This window comes from Chrysochloris asiatica, unplaced genomic scaffold (assembly GCF_000296735.1).
Source record: "Chrysochloris asiatica unplaced genomic scaffold, ChrAsi1.0 scaffold00130, whole genome shotgun sequence".
In the NCBI taxonomy this organism is placed as follows: Eukaryota; Metazoa; Chordata; class Mammalia; order Afrosoricida; family Chrysochloridae; genus Chrysochloris; species Chrysochloris asiatica.
Window position 1 is genome coordinate 2,245,301 of NW_006408648.1, and position 20,310 is coordinate 2,265,610.

At 49.6% G+C, this 20,310-nt stretch overlaps 1 protein-coding gene across 1 annotated transcript in view; it reads right to left on the bottom strand.

Annotated features, from left to right (window-relative positions):
- The window catches only part of ADCY5 (adenylate cyclase 5), a 244,580-nt gene that overhangs the window by 37,606 nt on the left and 186,664 nt on the right, over positions 1 to 20,310 (bottom strand). Inside the window, exons 4-8 of the mRNA XM_006869426.1 lie at positions 9,471 to 9,582; positions 7,640 to 7,767; positions 5,403 to 5,561; positions 4,423 to 4,564; positions 1,779 to 1,919 (exon numbers count right to left, since the gene is read on the bottom strand). Coding sequence (XP_006869488.1) covers positions 1,779 to 1,919; positions 4,423 to 4,564; positions 5,403 to 5,561; positions 7,640 to 7,767; positions 9,471 to 9,582 — 682 coding nt within the window. The remainder of the gene's footprint in view (positions 1 to 1,778; positions 1,920 to 4,422; positions 4,565 to 5,402; positions 5,562 to 7,639; positions 7,768 to 9,470; positions 9,583 to 20,310) is intronic.

The window sequence follows — 20,310 nt, forward strand, 5'->3', positions numbered from 1 at the left end:
GAGCACCCTCCATTCTCCACTGGGAGAAGCAATAGCACCACCCAGCTCATATCCATAGAGGAGCATTCCTGGCAGCCAGTCTCCCCTGAGAGCCCGTTCCCCAATTACAGCCTGTCTGCTAATTCTCCCAAGCTTCCTTGTCCTGACTGTGGTTACTACTTCTGCCAAACCAGCGCTTATAGTCCAAACGGCCTCCTTTGAGATTCTGGAATAATTAGTCTCAGCTTATACCAAATATCACTTAAGAAAAAAAGTCCCAAACATTTTAAACAGAGAAAGTGATTGACCACCAGAGTTTCCTGCTTGCTGGTTGCTCTTCCTTCATCTCTCTGCCTCCTGTCCCATCCTCATAAAGATCCCTTGATCATTTCCAGGTCATCTTGATCTTCTTTCCCTCTTTCCATGCACCTGAATGAGAGCCTCCCTCCTTTCTCACCTGCCCCCAGTCTCCTCTCATGCTCCTCCCCATTTTTGACCATCCTGGTGATGTGAGTAGAGAGGCTGTGGGTGACTATTTAGGAGGAGACTTTGCTGACTGCTCTCTGTGTGGGAGGGCCCCTGGGAAGGAGAGGTAACAGTTGGAAGCCCTTGAGACCACAAACTTGTCTGAGGACATCCAAGTTCAAAGCCTGGATGGCAGACTAGGTCATTCCAACTCTGCTGCCTCCTGACACTGATGTACTGTGAGCCTGCTTCTCTATCATCCAAATGGTAAACAGAGGTCTTAACTCTATTTTTCAAGCCTGCACATCTTCTTTAAACTTTTGTCATTTGGTACTTAATATCTAAAAAGGAACAGAGTACTTTGGTCCTGGCTGTTGTCTGACTGGGTTGGACTCTTATCCTTAATCCCCACTGTTGAAAATCAGAGCCGACTCTGATCCACAGTCCCTGGTGCCAGTATGCCCCACTTTACTCCCTACGCTGAGTCTTTGGGAACAAAATTCTCACATCTCTGTTCCCCTATCCCCTCCTGGAGGACACATGGCTTCCCGGGAACAGAGAAGTGTGCCTTACAGTATCTTAACCTCTTCCTTTTCTTCTCACCATCTGAATTCATCTTTTGATCAACTCAGTATCTCAGGTGACAACTCAGGTGTGTGCTGTGACAGCTGAGGGTATCTGTCCCCTAGGACAGGCAGGGCATATGTGACAGAAATAACACCTACTACCATGGCCTCCACGCACTCTCCCACTAACAGGCTGACATTAGCAAGGGAAGCTGCTGTGGTGGCTTCTCCACAGAGGGCAAAGTACACCATCATCTGGCACTTTCCAAAAGCACTAGGATGGTTTCTGGGCAATTTAACTGAAGGATGTGGTTTCAGTTGCCTGGAATAATGCAGTAGGTGCTGGAAGGGGATCTGGCTAGCTTGTGCCCATTCAACTCCCAAGGGCCTCAGCAGACACTGTCTGAGCCTCACTAGAGACAGCTGAGGGCTCTGCTAGACCCTGATTCGAGCCGGCGGACCTGCTTCCTTCCAGTCTACACCAGCAAGCTCTGCTAAGAGGGAGGGAGGAATGGGGCCTTGCTGCTCTGTTCCTAAGCCTAATTAGCCATGCCAAGAGATGGAGTGGCTCATGGAAAGAGCCTGGGGCCAGAAGTCAGTAGTGCTGGCTACTAGTCAAAGTTGGGGTGAGCTGCCCTGCCAACATTTCCTTCTCTGAATCTCCATAATTCTTTGGGCAACGGGAGGGGCCTGACAGAGCCCTCAAAGCCATGGAAGGCTCTAGCCCTGGAGAACGCTGACCACCCATCCACCCCACTAACCACTCACCATCCGCTTCATCTCCTTCGAGACCTGGTTGCCACCCAGGTGGTTGTAGAAGGGGCGTTCAGCCCCCCAGTGTGGTGGGTTATGCCCAATGGAGTTGGTTCTCTGGCGATTCATCTTTGCGATCATGGCCTTCTCTTCTTTCTGGAGAGCAATACAGAAGCATCAGCCTGTGGGCAGGGAGCCATCGGATGAGCCCAAGTAGGTAAGGACAGGGGCAACCCCTCCCTTCTCAGACCCGAAGCCCAGTGGTCCACCAAGGTCCTGGAGTTTCTCTGAGCAAGCATCCTAAACCATTCCCCCCATTTCCTAAGCTGGTTTTGTGAAACATCAGAAGGGCTTGGGAACATCCGTCATTTGTATGGAATTCTCCCTACAAGCTTGACCACAAGATTCTGATCCCGACTTCTAGTGTCTTTCTTTCCCTGGATGGCCTCTGTTCTCAAAGGCTGCCAGCGGGAGCCAAGCCCTATACTTTCTTTCCCCAGAGGATCATCGGGAGCTGAGCTCCACCTCTGGTCTCCCCAGCAGCCAAGTTGGTCAAGCTTGAGCTTCCCCAATGGTTACCAAACTGTGGTGTCACATGAGGCTCTGCTCATGGGAACACAGGGCTCTATGTAAGGACAGGCTTCACCAACAGCAGGGACAGCTTCACCCACGACCACTTGGGAATCAGCAAAACCTGGGTCTGAAGGTGCCCAGGGTAGTGATGGAGATGCAGAGAGCTGGGAATTCCAAATTCAACTTATTTCAGTAAAAAGCGCATTAGGGGAGGCCCTGCTCCCCAAAAGGCAGCTTCCAAAGAGATTTAGGTCTTTTAAATGATGAGGTTCAAGCACAGGTAGTTGTTGTTGTTGTTAAGTGCCATCAAGTCGGTTCCGACCCATAGCGACCCTGTACAGGGTTTCCTAGGGTGTAAATCTTTACCGGAGTAGAAAGCCTCATCTTTCTCCCGTGGAGCGGCTGGTAGTTTCGAACCGCTGACCTTAAGGTTCGCAGCCCGATTCGTAACCACTACGCTACCAGAGCTCCTTAAGCACAGGTAGACATTATATAAATGTACAAACGGGGACTCAGCCAGCCACCTGCATGCCAACACAGGCCCCAGTATCCATTTCCTGTCTGTCTCTCCATCCATTCAAATGGGAGCAAGAGGTAGAGGCTGTGAAACTTGAGGCAGGCCTCCCTTCAACTCCCTCCTGGTGCAGCACTAGGAGGAAGCCCGTCAGACAGGGTGAGAGGTGTGTTTGTGTGTGTGTGTGTGTGTGTGTGTGTGTGTTGGGGAGGCTTGCTTTCTCTTTTTGTCTCCAATTCATCTTTTCTGGAGCACTGGTCAAGCTGGAGTAACCAGGATTCAGAGAGCCCAGAGAGAGGGCAATCTTGAAGTCTAGATGCTGCAGAGAGGAGTTGTATGGTGAGAAAGGGCCTGGGGGGGAGGGGAGACGGATTACAGTTCATTTACAATCCAGCAAAATAACAAAGAAATGTTTAAAAATGTGTCAAGTAACCAAAGTTTATTAGTGTTTACCAGAGTGGGGAGAAATGAGTTTCTGCTAAGGAAACTTGGAGGGATGATGATGATGTTTGTACAACATGAGGAACGTAGTCAGTGTGCTGAATTGTACATGCAAAAATTATTGACTTGGCAAGTATTTTGCTCTATCTATTTTACCACACCAAAAGACTGTGAATAAAGACGCTAAGAGTTCTTCCTAAAGCACCCTGGGGTCCTCTAGTCCTTCTTCCCTGCTGTCTGTGAAAAAGGCCTGCTGGGACAGGCCAAAGTACCCTCAGATGTCTCTCTGGGACTGGGGGATCTGTCACTAAACACCCCTGCCTCCCTTGCAAAATCTACCATTGCTGTCAGGCAATAGTCCTCTGAACTTCCCTTGCTGCTTAAGAACATATACAGTCTAACTTCTTGGGAAAGAACCGGGCAGGGTTTTTTCTAAGCAAGGGCACTGACCAACAGATAAATCCAACGGTAATATTCATGAATAAAAGACTTTTTAATTTAGGAAGACATATAAAATGTTCTCCTCATTGGATTTAAAAATTAAGAACATGGAGCATGGCAGTATTAAAAATAGAACAGCAAAGCCAGCGAATAATTCCATTTTATATGTTGGCAAGTTTGGACTGAGACAAAAGGAGAAAGAAGAAAGAGAACAGGAAGTGAGCGAGGGGGAAGAGAGGTTCAAGAAACAAAGATACACAGGAACATGCATAGATACACACTGAGTGTGGAGACAGGACAAACACCTAGCTAGTGCAGGCAAAGAAAAGGTGAGAAGGAGAGAAAATGTATGGCATGCACAACTGCCTTATGTTCCAATTCTATCTTGTGGCCTTCTGATCTATTGTGGTTAATTTCTTTTTGACTCCAGTTGCTTTTTTTTTTGCAACAGAAGCAAAATGACAATGTTTCCACTGTCATCAGTCTCTGCAAAGCCACCCTAAGTCTGGGGTCCTTCCCAAGAGACTGAAACCACAACTGCATATGGAACACACAACTTTACTCAAGAAAGGTGAAAGACAAGGCAACAGCTGCCCAAGGAAATGCTCCTCCTCCAGAGAATGCTCCTCCCCCAGAGAATGGCTCCTCCCCCAGAGAATGGCTCCAGCTCCCAACCCCCAGCCCACAGACCCGCTTCTGAGTGCAGCGCAGGATGAGGAAGGTCTCAATACTGTGCTCCTTGAGGTAGGCATTGCGCTCGCCCCCACAGCCTGGCTCCACTTCATAGTCTCCATTCAGGTAGTTGAGTGTGGCTTTGGTGATGTGGATACGTCTACAAGTGAGGAAAGAAATGGTGGGGCAGGCAGAAAGTGGAAACTCAAAACTCCAGCTCCTATGCAGAAGACAATTCCAACCTGACACTCAAACACACTCCGACTTAAACGCTAATACCAACCTCTATCCCAAGCTTAGTTTACCCTACCCTACCCAGTCCTAGAAGGAAGGTTCTGGTAGGATCCTTTCCAGTGCACATCTACTGCCCTGTCCCTGCTCAGAAGGCAGCAGTAGCTCCCACTGCTTGCGGGACTGGGGACCTGGCATCCACACCCCTCTTAACGCTTGTCTTATGGTTGATGCTGAGTGGACTCCAAATCATGGTGACCCCGTGTGTGCACAACAGAACTGCTCCATGTGGTTTTCATGCGTGTGGCCTTTCAGAAGCAGATTTCCAGGCCTCTGAGTGGGTTTGAACTGCTAACCTTTTCCTAGCATTCAAGCACTTGACTGTTTGCACCACTCGGGGACTCCTACTTCTCTCACTGGGTCAGAAAATGCCATAAGCTCTATTCCCATTCTTTGAAAATTCAAGGTTTTCAACTACCCGTGTCTCCCCTCACTGTGTCCTTCGGCCCTGAACATCCCCTCCAGCCAGCTCACATCCTACCTCCTTCATGTCCTGGCCACCCCAGAAATTAAGAGTGGTTCCTCCCTCCCTTAGAACTCTACTACACCTATGGAATAATCCCTGTAAAGGCACCCCGATGAAAGCTGAGCATATGTGCTCCCCTCCTCAACACCTGGCCTCTCCCATCACACTACCCCTCCCTCCTCCACAGTTCTTGGGGGTACGGGTAGAAAGCCAAGTCTGGGCTCTTTCCCGGCTCACTCACCCGGCCTTGCCTCCAGCCTCCATGTGGTTGGCCAGTGTGACATCATTAGACCAGACGTCGAATTGCCACTTCCTGAGACCAAGGACGCCGCAGTGCACTCGCCCACTGTGAATTCCCACACGCATGTTCACGTTCACCCCTGTCACTTCCCGGACCAACCTGGGGATGGAGTAAGGGTGAGGCTAGGACTGGGAGGCTGGGAAAGGGTCAGGGGTTAGGCATGCTGTGTGGGGTGAGGATGAAAGGTGCTGGGGTCGTTGGACGGAAGCATAGGGGTCAGGGAGGTTTATTTATTTATTTAGCATCCTGGTCCAGTTCAAATACTGAGTCTGAGACTGTTCACCTCAAAAGGATGTTTCGTGCAGCACAGGGCTGGGGGTTAATGGCAGATGGGCTGCAGGTACTTTGTCCTGGCTCTCCGTGCCCTAAACTGTGAGAAGTGCTGTTTCCTAGATTGGCCACAAGGTGGCGAGGTGCCTACACACCAAACCCAGGGCCCCACTGCTTCCAGGCAGCAGATAAACCTCTGTTTAGCCATCCTTACCTTCTATCCATTAAAATGTGCTTAGAAAATGCAAACTCACTTCAGTACAGATTTGAACAAAGTGGGGAATTTATAACCACTGGGAACCCCCTTCAGGTAATCTTGTGGGTTATCTGGCTATCAGTTATCCATACTGCTCTCTGAAATTAGCAGGATAATGGAGAATGGGGGTGAACTGAATTTCAAAAGAGGGCCTATGTCCTGCTCAGGGATGAGGGGGGAGCCCAGGCAGGTGAAGGGCCAAGGGTGCTCCATGCCCTAGAAGACAGCACCAATCCCTGCCACGTGCACCAAAGAATTGGGGGCCCCAATAGATGGGGCCATTCCTCCTTGCTTACTTACAATCCCCCGTGCTAGGGGGCAGCTGGGTGGGATGGGAAGGAAGCTATAAACCTCCAGGTATGAATCTGGGGCTCTGTAGAACCTGCCCAGTGTCTGGGGAAGAGGGTACAGGTATTTTGAGGGGTATGTATATGGTTTGTACTTTTTAGGGGGTGGGTCCAGCCAGACCTGGGGATAGGGCCACTGCACAGAACTCCTGTACCCTTCTCTGCCAGTGAGAGGCTGATGCTGCAGGGAAGATTTACCTCACCCACTGTTTCTCTTATTCTGGGTTAAATCTGCCAATACATTTACTTGAGCTGCTCCTCCCATCATAATGTCTTTGGCCACTTTCTTAGGTTGATGAAACCTCACTTGGCTTTTTTTGCTTAACACCAAAACCTCTCTCGATTCCCTCAACTAGAATCAATGGCGCCCTCCTTGGAGCTTCCACGATACTTTGTTTCTCTTACCTTGAGGGTCTACACGGCATACCTTGTACTAGGGAATAGGAATACTGGCCTCTTTTCCTAACAGACTGTGTTTCTGTGGATGGGGCCTGACCCCTGGCATGCAGTAGGCATTGGTGAAACTGTTAAACTGAATTGAACCAAACTGAATGGACCCAGCTATCTTCCTGGCCAGCTACTTTGACTTCTGACTTTTGCCCCCTCCTCAGGCTAATTATAAATTCCAAAGTCACGGAACCTGGATCCTCTCTCTGACTCACTCTGTTGGCTCACATGTAACTTTGGATTCTCCAGGGTTTTCAGGGACCAGGTCTCCTTCCATGACCAGTGGTGATCAAGACGTGGTCCGAAGATTCTATTCACTATTGCTCATAGGAGGGATGGGGTCACTTAAAATGGGGAGACCTGTGCTTGAATCCACCTAACAAGTCAGTACCATTGCCACTGTGCCAGTTCCTACTCGTGGAGACGCCACGTGTTCCAGAGTAGAACTGTTCTGTGGGCTTCTTGGCTGTAATCTTTATGACTATAGGCCTTTCTTTCATGGAGCCACTGGGTGGGTTCGAACCACCAACCTTTAGGTTAATAATCAATTGCAAACTGCTTGCACCATCTCCCTAGCAGTATTGCCCTAGGGTATTGTCCAACTTTCCTGCCTGGGAAGAAATGGGACCAGTGGGTCCTACATGCTGCTGGAGGTCCTGGCCCCATGGACACATGCCAGCTTCTCCCTGTCTCCTGACCATGAGTCGGCACAGCCTTCCCTTCCTACAGGGTGTGTTCCCCTGGAGCCCAGACACAAAGGTGCAAATCAACCCCCACACTTGGCCAAGTGACCCATGGGAGACAGCCCCATGTTTCCCCACCTCCACCAGGCCAGCCAGGCCTGGCTGGGCACTTACGAGATGGCCTCAATCATGTCCAGGCCCATCTCTACGCAGCAGTGGGCGTGGTCAGCCCTCGCTTCAGGCAGCCCAGAGACGCAGTAATAACAATCCCCCAGGATCTTAATACGTAAACAGTGATTCTCCTGGAAAGCAAATTCATTTTAAAAATTAAAAATAGTAGGAAAGAGGAGTGGGAGGGGAAGAAGCAGGAAGCAATCAGATTCACCCCATGCCTGGAATAACTTGCTTTTTAGGGTATGGAGCACAGACCCAGTGCCCAACACTAAGTCTGATAGACGCTTGGCTGACTTATCAGGGGGTGTGGGGGAGGGAGGGGTGGCAGGTGAGAGACGCATCCCAGCCTCCCCAGGCTCAGAGACATACTGTGAATGAGTCACTGCTCTGACTGGGGAGAAATGGAAGCAGGAAGAATGGATCCAGTGAGGTTCAACAATGGGCGACTTGTCAGCTGAAGAAAGCCCATACCCGCCCCTCAATTCCACTACAAGTCCCTTGAAGTACACTGCCCTTGGCCTAAGGTTCCAAGAACAGTTTTCTCTCTTTTATTCATTTTTCTTTTTACCCAAACACTGAGGCAGACCTGAGCTTTACCACAAGCTCGCCTGGCTCTTAGCATTAGGCCTGCCGGTGATTTTAAGCCCAAAACAGCTTCACCAAGCCAACAAGCATCTGGATGTGAGCAGACCAGCAGAGCTAGCTTTGCTACCTGGGTAGTGGGTGCAGCAGTGCTACCCTGGCAGGCCGAGACCCTATCCGTAATTGGGAGTGAGAAGGGACAAAATTAATCATCATTTGTGACTGTTCAAATCTGGCTCCCAGAAATGACTTCACAAAGCTAGGGCACTGGGGCTCAAGTGCCCACTGGACATGGACTCTCATATGATGTCTACTGTCAAGTATGTAAGGAGCTCTGGTAGCGTAGTGGTTATGAATCGGGCTGCAAACCTCAAGGTCAGCACTTAGAAAATACCAGCCGCTCTGTGGGAGAAAGATGAGGCTTTCTGCTCCCGTAAAGATTCACAGCCTCGGAAACCCTATACAGGGTCGCTATGGGTTGGAACCCACTTGACGGCACTTAACAACAACAACAACATCAAGTATGTACCCACTCACCTCATCTGTGCTTAGTAATAATAACAGTTAGTGAGCCCACCATCTGGTGCCCTCAGTGACCCGGCACTGACCTGCATCTTGTCAACCATCAGACCCAGTGTCCTGTGAGGGCAAAGGGGAACCTGCTCACACCTGGTAGAAACTGCAACAAATGGCACCTTGCTTATACTGACTCTGCAGGGCGGAGAGGGAGGGGAAGGATGACCACGGGTGAATGTGCTGCTACTGATTGGTCCCACAGCTGAAGAGTCTTCTGTTTGGAAGCCTCAGCTGGTAGCACACGAATGGGGATCACTCACTGTTGTTACTCGGTGCCAACCTCATCAGCAAATGTGCTCTCTGACACCTAACCCTTCCCCCAGCCAAACAGAAATGACTCTGGGGGACTTGACGGCATCGCCTGCACCCCTCATCCCCGCCCCACGATTCTGCTGATGTGAGGTGTGGGAGGCTCACCCGCTCTCCCACATGACCAGGGACCCCGGATGAAAGCGTCTCCAACTGAGTATGCTTCTGGGGCCGCCAGGGACCCACACAGTCACACCTGGGAGTCCCCACTCCCTGCTCTCTGTAGGGCACACCTGGTGGAGTGTCCATCCCAGGCACTCAGTGTGTTCTTGACCACAGTGCCTGCCCTCCAGCCACCCAGAGCAGGCCACTCTCTTTACGCTTCGGCACACGGGTGCCCAATGACAGTGGGCAGGTGACTCACCGCAGCCAGCTTGTCGAAGCGGGCGAACAGCTCGTTGAGGGTCATGACCAATTCCTGCGCGGTGCACTGGGAGGCCAGGCTGGTGAAGCCCTCGATGTCAGCAAATAGGATGCTGAGGGAGACAGGAGGAGAGGAGAACCCTGTGAGGCCCAGCAAGAATCATGGGGGTGCCCCAAATGGGTGTTGGGCAGGGACACAGAGACCTTGCACTGGAGAAGTGAAGACACTGGTCCCTCTCTCTGGTGGCATCCACTCACCCTTACCCTCACCCAAGAGGAAAGCAGGGAGAAGGGGGATGAGGCTTGGGAGTGTGTCTGGAACTCAGACTCCCCAGTTTGGAATTGCTGCTCAGGCCTGCCTCAGTGTGACCTGTAAGCAGTCCTCTCTAGGCGAGGGGCCTTTTCTCATCTACTCAGGCCATAATGGCGGCCAACACAGATTTACTGCCCAGCCTCATACACAGGGGTGTTTGAGTCAAGCCTTCCATCCTAAGAGTCCTCTAGAAGGGGCAGACTAGAAGAAGCCAGGGAGGAGAGAAGGGGAGACAAGACAGTCAGCGTCTCTAGAAGCCACCCCCCTAACACATCCCTGTCAGCTCTTGCAGCCTCCCTGACTGAATGCCCCAGCTAGCCTCAGTGTTGTAAATTAAGGATCATTGACCCATTCCTGTGGCTCATTATCCCTAGATTGAAAACATCTTCCTATATCTTCTGTGAGACTACCTCAGGTAAGGCCCGGAGCCAGAATGTGTGAGGTCTCTAGAATCTTCTTTAAAATGGGCATAAAAATGTAGCAACTCTCCTGAACTCTCCTGGTGATACTGAGCAGAGAACTTTCCACCTGCTTTCCAAACTTTCCAAACAGTCCAGGAGGGGAGCTGGCTTCCCCACTGGCTAAGTGAGGAGGCTGGGTCTTTGAGAAGCTAGCTGGAGACCACAGAGCGAGGGAGATGCATGGTTGGGGGTTTCCTCTAAGGCCTGGGCTCTTTCCATTCTACTCCAGGGATTCCTTAGACTCCAGAACAACAGCCTCATTATTTAAACAAAGGATGGAAAATTGAGCATGCTTAGTTATTTTATTCTGAAAATGTGTGTCAGGCATGGCTCGCAACAAATACTACAAGAGTCACCCATGGTATTTAATTATTAATTTTCACTTAAGCCTCACAACCACTCCAATAGGTTACTGTCCTCATCTTACAGGTAAGAAAAATGAGGCACAGAAAGGTTGAACCACCTGCCCAAGACCACACAGCAACCTGGCTCCCGAACCCAGGATTTGAACCACAAAAACAACGCTGTCTCTAATGGCTCTATATTCATCTTACATGAATCAAAGCACAAATTAGTGCTCTGGCATTGCATATTGGATTATTGTTCTTTTTAAGTGCCATTGACCCACAGTGACCCTGTATAGGGTTTCCGAGGAGCGGCTGGTAAACTTGAACCACTGACCTTGTGGTTCAAACCAACTTTGCAGTGCAGTATACTAATCCACAGCACCACTGTGCCATTAGATTAGCTCCAACTCCTGCAGACTCCATGAACAACAGAACACAAAATTACCTGGTCCTGGCCATTTTCAGAATAGCTGGTATGCTAGAGTCCATTGTGTGGCTACTGTGAATTTTTAGTACTCATCTTTCAGTACTACAGCAGACAGTCTTCTGCTGCAAGCCAGAGAGTTGCCATTGGCTAAGTTTTGGAAGTACATTGCCAGGCGTTTCTTCCTTGTCTGTGTTAGACTGCAAGCTCTGTTAAACCCTATCCACCATGAGTAACCCTTCTGGTATTTGAAATACCAGTGACATCACTTCCAACATAGTAGGGGAGATAAGAGGGGGCCCATGAGGTGGGTTTGTGCTGGCTGCTGCCGCCCCTTCATTTGGGGTGAGTTCAAGACTCCAAAAAGAGTGGATGCTCCGGGCAGCTGCTCCCAGCTCATTCAAGACAAACCACAGAGAGGAAATGGAAACAGGCTGAGCCCCCAGGGAGTGTGTCCCTGGACTCTGGCCAGACAGTTCCACCTCCCAAGAAAAGTACAAGAAAGACAGCAGCCCCCCAGGCTCGGAGCCAGATGCTGTTTCCCACATCCTGGCTCCTCCAGCGTGGATCAGCAAAAGCCGGTGCAAGAGGAAGGTCCAAGTGAGTGGGAGAGAGGAGGAGATGTGAAGAGAGACGAAACAAATGAGGGGAAGGGGAGAGAAGCTAAGGAGGAGAGACAGAGGGCAGGCAGTGAGACTAACCACTAACCGTGTTAGTTAAGTCCCAGGGTTCAGGAGTCAGCAGCAGACAAGTGGCTCTAGAGTAAGGGGGGAGTTCAGAAGATGAAGGGGAGTGCTGTGACGTCCAAGGTCCAACATTGCAGACAGACTCACCACCCAAGTACAGAGGGTAGATATGGGCTGTTTGAAGCACTGGTGAAGGAATGCTGTGATGCCCCAGAGGCTGATCCCAGCTCCCTCATCTAAGTAGAGACCCCCATCCTGGCCCACTTTCACCTCACTGCCTCTCAGGTGGCTACCCCACTCCACCCAGGGAGGACGAGACAAGCACCATCATGTTGTTGTTCTTTCATCCTTGGGAATCAAAACCAAGAGAGTTTGGGGTCAGCATCCACTACACGTGAGTTGAGAAACACATTCAGTGGTTGTCCTCTTGGCTAACATCAGTATTTCAGACACACAGCTGGCAGACACCATGCCCAATGGCGTTCTACCCCAGGTCCCAGGACAGGCAGCAAAATCCTGACTATGGGAACTGGTGAGATCCCCATGGTAAGATAGAAAAGGTTCCCTAACCTGGCAGAGGTGGGGTCAGGCAGAGCAACCCACCACCCCAAGGAGGGAAATGAAGTGAGGAGGAAAAGAATGGTCACCACCAGAAGGCCTGGGGTACAAAGCCTCACATCACTGGTCTCCTGGTCCTGCCCAGCTTACCCGCTACTCAAAAGAGCAGGCCTTGGGGTGTCCATGTATCATGAGATGGACAGGTCTGTGCTCAGCTCTTCTTGTCCACAGATGACATCCCTAGGGCTTGCTGTTGTTGTTAGGTGTTGTCGAGTCAATTCCGACTCATAGCAACCCTGTGTAGGGTTTCCAAGGCTTTAAATCTTTGTGGGAGCAGAAAGCCTCAGAGCACTTTTCTTGGTTGACACTAGACCAGTGTTCATAAGCCAGATGTCCCTGGGAGCTTTTATATAGATGGGTCCCAGAGGCAGTTTAAACTGGCCTAGGGTAGGGACCTCAAATGACTGCTTTTGTTCTGTTTTGTTTTCTTTTCAATTTCCTGGCTGATTCTAATACGCAGCCAGGGATGAGAACCACTGTAGCTAACTAACTAACCCACTCTCCTCAAGTCGATTCTGACTCATAGCGACCCTGTATATGGTTTCCAAGGCTGTAAATCTTTACAGGATCAGAAAGCCTCCTCTTTCTTCCAGAGAGCAACTGTTGGGTTTGAACTGCAGAAGCCACGGTTAGCAGTCCAGTGTTTATCCTATAGCACCACAATATCACCCTCTCAAAGAAACTTAAGTTCCCCATTTAAATTTGCAACCCCTCCCAAGTGCTTGTCTCCTTTCCCTGTTATATTTTTCTTCATTACCCTTTTCACCATTTAATTTGCTGTCTATTTGTTGTTGTTGTTGTTGTTATGTGCCATGGAGTCGGTTCCCACTCACAGCGACCCTGCACAGGGTTTCCGAGGCTGTAAATCTTTACGGGAACAGAAAGCCTCATCTTTCTTCAGCAGAACTGCTTGTAGTTTCAAACTGCTGACCTTGAGGTTGGTAGCCCGACTCGTAACCACTACGCCTATTATTCACCATTTAATTTCCTATTTATCATTAGTGTTATTTATTATGCTCTTGTCTATCTCCTCTCACTAGAATGTAAACTCCCTGAGAGATACTTCTGTCTGATTCTTTGCAGCGCCTCAGCTCCTGGCCCATACAATATGAGCTCAATAGATTTGGGGGTGAATAACTGATTGCATAAATGAATGAATGAATGAATGAATGAGTGGGGCAGGCCATGCTCCTGCTGTATCTCCCCTGAGTGCTTTCAGCACACTGCCCAGGGTACAGCAGGGGACAGACAAGTATTTGGTAAGTACATGAGGAATGTGTATGATTTTATAAGAGGTAAGACGAATAACTCCAGATTCTGAGTTCTTCCTTCTACCCAATGGGGCATCTTAGGGTTCCCAGCATGTCAAGCTGGTGGGTTCCCTGCAGATGTTCCAGCGGTGTTCACAGAAGGCATGGTTACCAGGACCACCAGCAGCTTACTGGCTCTATGCTAGGGGGCATGGAAACCATGGGCCTCGAGGTGCTTTGCAAACTGGCCCCTCACTCCAATCTCTCAGGAATCTTCTGCTCCCACCAGAGCCTCTCACCTGCTGCTGAGGAATCAGGGAGGGAGAGGTGTTAGGTAGGGTTCCCTTCTTTCAGAAGGACATCCTTCAAAGCAGGGCTCCTCAGCCGGTAGTGGGGGCTCTGAGCCCTGAACGCTATACAGACTCCTTGTGACATTTATGGGAACTCGGCTGCCTCCACATTTCTCCACCCTCTTGTCATGTCTCTGTCACTTTGAGGGAGGATCTATTTAGTGACTTAACCACCTCAGGAGGCTCCTCCACTTTACAAGTTTACTCAGTGGTAGATTGTCTGTTCTGCTGGCCAACTTTCCCCCATCGGCTCCCAGGTCTTCTGAAGGCCATTTTACAATCCAGCCTGGGCCCAGGCGTGCAGTACGGTACTAATTCATAGATGAGCTTACACTCGAGAACTAACTAACCTTGACAACACGGTGGGCCCTCATAGAAGCTGGGGTGGGACCCATTCCAGCTGTGCTCTCCTCCTTAATTGCCCGTCAGTCACACTGGTCTGCCTTCCAGTTCAGAGGCAAGAGCAAGACAGCACTTTATCCCAATCCTGACCACGGGCCCTTCAGCCTCTCCGTGCTGCTTCTGTTCCACTTTATCCCATGGATTTTTTCACTAAGTGATTTCCTCGCTGTTTTCTCTCTCACTGCCAACAGGCCTTGTAGCTTTACAAAGTTGTCAGCATGGCCCATGCCTATGACCAGAGGCCCAGTTGGAGGAGCCATGCCCTGAAACATCTCAGAACTCTAAGCCGAGTTCCCGTAGTGGTTTGGGCATGATGGTGTGCTCCTCTTAGCAGCACATTCCCCCAGTGGCCAGCTTGGATGACTACACAATGCTGCCCTGACACAAACCATCTGGCAGGGTGGGGCCCACGAGGGAGAGGTCATGGGGTGGGAGGCAGAAGTATGGCCACGTCCAGCCTGTCTCCCAGGATGCGGGGCCCAGTCAGTGTGAGGGAGGGGGCAGGGTCTAGCAGGACAGAAAGCATCCTGGAGACCCCAGTGTGTGTCTGGGGAGGGCAAAGTGACTGGGCATCTGTCCCAAGTCATATAACTTGGAGAGTCACCTGGGTTCATGGCCCTTGTACGAAGGAGCAATGAGTCATTAGCACAATCAAGCTGTGGTCTTATTAACACCTGGCTGAGAATAGACATCAGGGGACTGGGTGTTTTCCAAGGGCTGAGGAAAGCAGATTACAGAGGGTGCATGACTGATCCCATAGACTGAGGAAGGAAAGGAGGAAAAAGTCAACAAGAGGATGCTGACCCCATGGAACAACTATACAAACTCTTCCAACAAGTAGAAAGTGCCCTGGGTCATGCCAAGAGGGAAGAGAAGGGCCATTTCCTTCTGAATCCCAGAGGAGGGATCCGATGTCTGGCTTCATTGACAGGATTGGATATGGGGGTGATTGGTTCAAAGGATGTTCTGGAATGAACTTCGCCAGTCTCAGGGGCTCCTACAGACCTCATTCCATCCACCCAGTCCCTTCCATCGCGTTTCAGCCCATCCAAATCCCACCCATACCTTTTTACAGTGGAATATCCCACAGCACCTATAGACATCTTTTAACAGAGTCTGGAAAGATATGTGAGTTGCTTCCTAGAGGAGGAGCCACCTAAGGAGGAGGGAGCTGCACCAGCCCTGAGAGTAGTTAGTGTGCCCTCAGGCGGTGGGTGGGGCCATGCCTGCTTTGCACTGGCTTCTACACACTGCTTCCCATTCTAGTCTGACCCTATGGTACGGAGAGTTTGCCTTTTATCCCAGACATACTGGACCAAAATCTCCACTTTAATAAGATCCCTAAGTGATTCTTTATCAAGTGTGTTGAGTCGCTTCCAACTCATAACCTTGTAGAGAGTTTCCAAGGAGCGAATGGTGGGTTTGAACACTGACCTTGTGGTTACCAGTCCAGTACTTATCCTACAAAGCCACACCAGAATATTGTCAAAATGTAGATTCTAGTTCAGTATATCTGAGATGGGAAGACAAATTCTCAGCAGAGGGTTGAAATGGAATGAATCTGTTCAAAACCCAACTCTTAGGTTTCAATTTTTTTTTTTTTTTTTTTTTACAAAGAACATACATTCTTCGTATAATAAAAATGTTTTTTTTTTAAAGTACTTAACTTCTTTAGGACCTGATTCTAAAGCTCCCATCTTCGTGGTGTGTTTTTCCTTGGCTTACCCAAGAATAATCTTCCTTAAGTCTTCCTAGAGTCAGAATTGCAATCGCAACTGACCCCAGATGTTTCAAAAACGTAACCTAACATGCTTAGTCAGTGAGTGTCTTTCTCACCCTCTTCTATCCTTTCCCCTAGCTCCAATGCCCACCACTTTGAGTCCAGAGAGTCAAAATACTGAGTCCTTGCCGGCGGCATTCCTCCCTGGTCTGTACTCTCACCAAAAAGGAAAAATCAATCCTAATGCTGCTATCGAGTCGATCCCAACTCATGACAATCCTACAGAGAATGGCTCCAGAGGGTTTCTGAGACTGTAAATCATGACAGCCTCACCTTTCTCCTTTGGAGCTGCTGTGGGTTTGAACTGATAACCTTTCGTTTAGCAGCCCTATGCTTGACCCACCACAGTACTAGAGCTCATTGTCCTAGCACAAAGTCAAGTCTTTTTGTCAGACCCAACTCCAGTGGCTTGGTCTGGGTCAGCTGGGTCTTTCAGCCCTGATCCCATAACACCCTGCTCAGCCCTGTCTCACTGGTGGAGCTGATGATCCCTAAGGAGCAAGGACAGGGTCTGTTTTATCTTTTTCCAGCCATACCTGGCACGTAGTAGGAGCACAATAGATGTTTGAGGAATGAAAAATTAACATAAGGACCACTTCTCTCTTTAATTGGTACAGTTTAGGAGATTTTTCTTAATCATGTCAGGTCTGAAACAGGAATGTTGTTGTTAAGTGCCGTCTAGTAGGTTCTGACTCATAGTGACCCTGTATAGGGTTTCCAAGGAGCGGCTGGTGATCTTGAACTGCCAATGTTGCAGCTCAAACCGACTTTGCAGTCAGTGCATTAATCCACAGGGCCACACCAGGACTCCATTTGAGACAGGACTGACTGCAGGGTGTTTACTGACCACTCTTCATGGGGGCCTGCGCCAGGAAATGACTGGGGTGGGGGAGTAAACATTTTCCCCCTTCTGCACACAGGGCACACAATCCACCTGAAGTAGGGGAGCGTCTGAGACAGTGCTCCACAGCCATTATCATTCAGAACCACACTGTGGCCCAGCCAGACGCCAGCCACCTGGGGAATGCAGCCAAGTCCTTGAAGGAGACAGGAGAGGAGATAACAGACTACAGGGGGGAGGGAGGAGATGGAGAGAGGGACGGATGAGGACAGGACAGACCTCCCCAGGCCCTACACATCCCTCATTTCTACGTCAGAGTCAAGAGCTCCTCTGTGATCCCAGCTCAAGTTCACAGGACTCCTGGGTCCCTGAGAAGGAGGTTCTGAACCAAGACCTCCTGCATTCCACCATCAGTCCAAGGCTCCAAACAGATGGAGGAATATGTTCTTGCATGCCCCACAGCCATCTTCCTTCCCACAGAGAACAGAGTCTGGAATGATCCTAATCCATTGCCAAAAACCCATGGTCATAGAGTCACTTCCAACTCATAGACCCTGTAAGACAGAACAGAACTGCCCCATAAGGTTTCCAAGAGTGGAGTCTTTAGGGAAGCATACTATCACACCTTTTCCCCACAGAGCAACTGGTGAGTTCAAACCAACCATCTTTCAGTTATCAGCCGAGTGCTTAACCACTGTGTCCCCTGGCTTCCAGAAGGACCCTACAATATTGAAACCTAGGAGGTTCCAGACAGGCTCAGGACAAGTCATCCAGCAGGAGGCCTACGGAACAGGAAGCAGAGAGTCTTCTAGTCCTTTCTCTTGTCTTGCAGGGAGTTTCCCTGCCTCCTGAAGCCTGTGGGGTGTTGTATTATCTGACCTTCACTCTGGCCCAGTAGCCCCACCTCCACAAGGCAATCTGCCATAGGCTATGCTCTGGGCTGGGGGCAGCCCTGCAAGGAGCCCCTGGGGCCAGGCTGGAACCCCTAATAGACTTTTCTCCTTTGTTGTCCTTGTAGAGTGGTTCCAACTCATAGTGACTCTGTGTAGGGTTTCCTAGGAGCGACTGGTGAGTTTGCAGTCCAGTGTGTTAACCTGCAGCTCCACCAGGACTCCTTTATCACAATGTGTTGTTGTGATATGCCATTGAGTCGGTTCCTACCCATAGCGACACTGTATAGGATTTCCAAGGAGCGGCTGGTGAGCTTGAACTGCCGACCTTGCAGTTCAAACCAACTTTGCAGTCCAGCGTATTAACCCACAGTGAGTGCCACGCCAGGACTCCTTTATAGAGTGGCGTAAGTGGACAGTACGTTGTTAAGAAGCCCTAGTAGCATAGTGGGTATGAGCTGGGCTGCTAACATTAAAGTCAGTAGTTTGAATCTACCAGCAGCTCCACAGGAGAAAGATGAGGCTTTCTGCTCCCACAAAGATTTACAGCTTTACAAACCCTACACAAGGTTTAGCAGAGTCCTGGTGTGGCACTATAGGATAACATGGACGGAAAGATCTTTTGAACTGCAAGGTTGGCGGTTCAAACTTACCAGCTGTTCCTCAGAAACCCTATACAGGGTCACTGTGAATCAGAACTAACTCCACAGCACTAAACAACATAGCAGCTATATCCTACTTATATCCTAGAATGCAAAGTCCACCTCTGTCTGGGTCACACTCTATACCCACTTCTCGCAGAGTGCCCTGCACACGGCAAGCCCATGATAAATTTGGCATTCACTAATGAGTTAGTTGTTGAGTGTGTATCTTCCCTAATAGAAGGTGAGCTTTGTAATGTCTCTCTGAATTCACATCACATGCCCTGTCCCTCAGGGAGCACAACTAGTGGCCCCATGGATTGAGGTAGATATCAAATATCTATTTAATGGACATTATTATTCCCATTTTTCAGATGAGGAAACTGAGGTTCAGATTAGGCATCTTGCTTGAGTTGTGGCAGAGCAAGGCTGTGAGCTAAGTCTGCTCAATACAGACACTCATCTTGCTCCATTCCATATTGTTCAACCTCTTGGCAGCACCTGGATTCTGTCAGCATCTCTGCCTTTACTGGAAATCCCAGCATATGCCTTCCCCTGCTAAAGACCCACTTTCCCCAATTCCTTGAGGCTGACTGATCTCCATGTTCCCCAGACAGGCCACTAGGAGCCCCCACCCCAGAGCACCTGTGCTGGCGTGGCCTCCTCATTCCAGGGGATAGTACAGCCCACCTCTGACACGGCACTCACTGACAGGATGAGCAGTGTTTGTGGTGTGGGGAAACAGGAAAGAGGGCTTTGGGGTCTCAGTCTTGGGCAGTTGGCCTGTCTTGCTAAAGGGTCTGAAAACGCCTGCAATGTCACCATATACCAGACAGGACAGGCATAAGGGGGGCCACTAGGGGTCTACAAGGGATCCCTAACATTCTCTGGGCTCTGGCTTGCTTCAGCCCATAGCCAGCTGATGGTTTAGCATGAAAGTATCTGACAGGTTCCTCTACTGCCTGGTATCCAGGGATTACATCCTGAGCCACATCTTCTCCCCTGGGGGGCACAGAGAAGAGTGGGCCCCTATCTACCTCACTGCCCTGCTCAGGCCAAACTCCTCCCCCAGTCTCTTCCTGAGACCCAGGCCCAATCTGGCACACTGTAAAACTGATTTATGCTTTTCATGGCCTTACTCTCTGTGGAGCTAGAGAACAACATGTCATCACCCTCCCGAAATATTACAACTCCACAGAGAACTGACAAATGTGACAATCACCCTTCCCATTCTCCAGCTAGAGAATCCCCAGACTTTGTTTTCTTGTTAATCTGGTGTGACAATCGTCACAATGATGACAGTGAAAACAATAATGTTGTTGTTAAGTGCTGTCTTAAGGCCATCTGAGGAGCGACTGATGAGCTTGAGGTGCAGAGCTTGCGGTTCAAACATATCTTGCAGTCCGGTGCTTTATCCCACAGGACTTTATCCATACCAGGACTCCCAATTACCAAGCACTTGTTAATGTGCCAGGCATGGTGCTAAACACTTCTCCTATGTTATTCCATTTATACTCTCCAATATTAAATAGGTACTTTTCCTATCCTACTACTAAACAGACCATCAATTGCTCATATGCAAATTTAAACTGAAGCTGAAGAACATGAAAACAAGTCCACGAGAGCCAAAATATAACCTTAAATAGATCACACCTGAATTTACAGATCATCTGAAGAACAGACTTGATACATTAAACACTAAAGACCAGAGACCAGAAGACTTATGGGATGTCATCAAGAACATCATACAGGAGGAAAGCAAAAAGTCATTTAGAAGACAAGAAAGAAGGAAAAGATAAAAAAGGATGTCAGAAGAGACACTGAAACTTGCTCTCCAG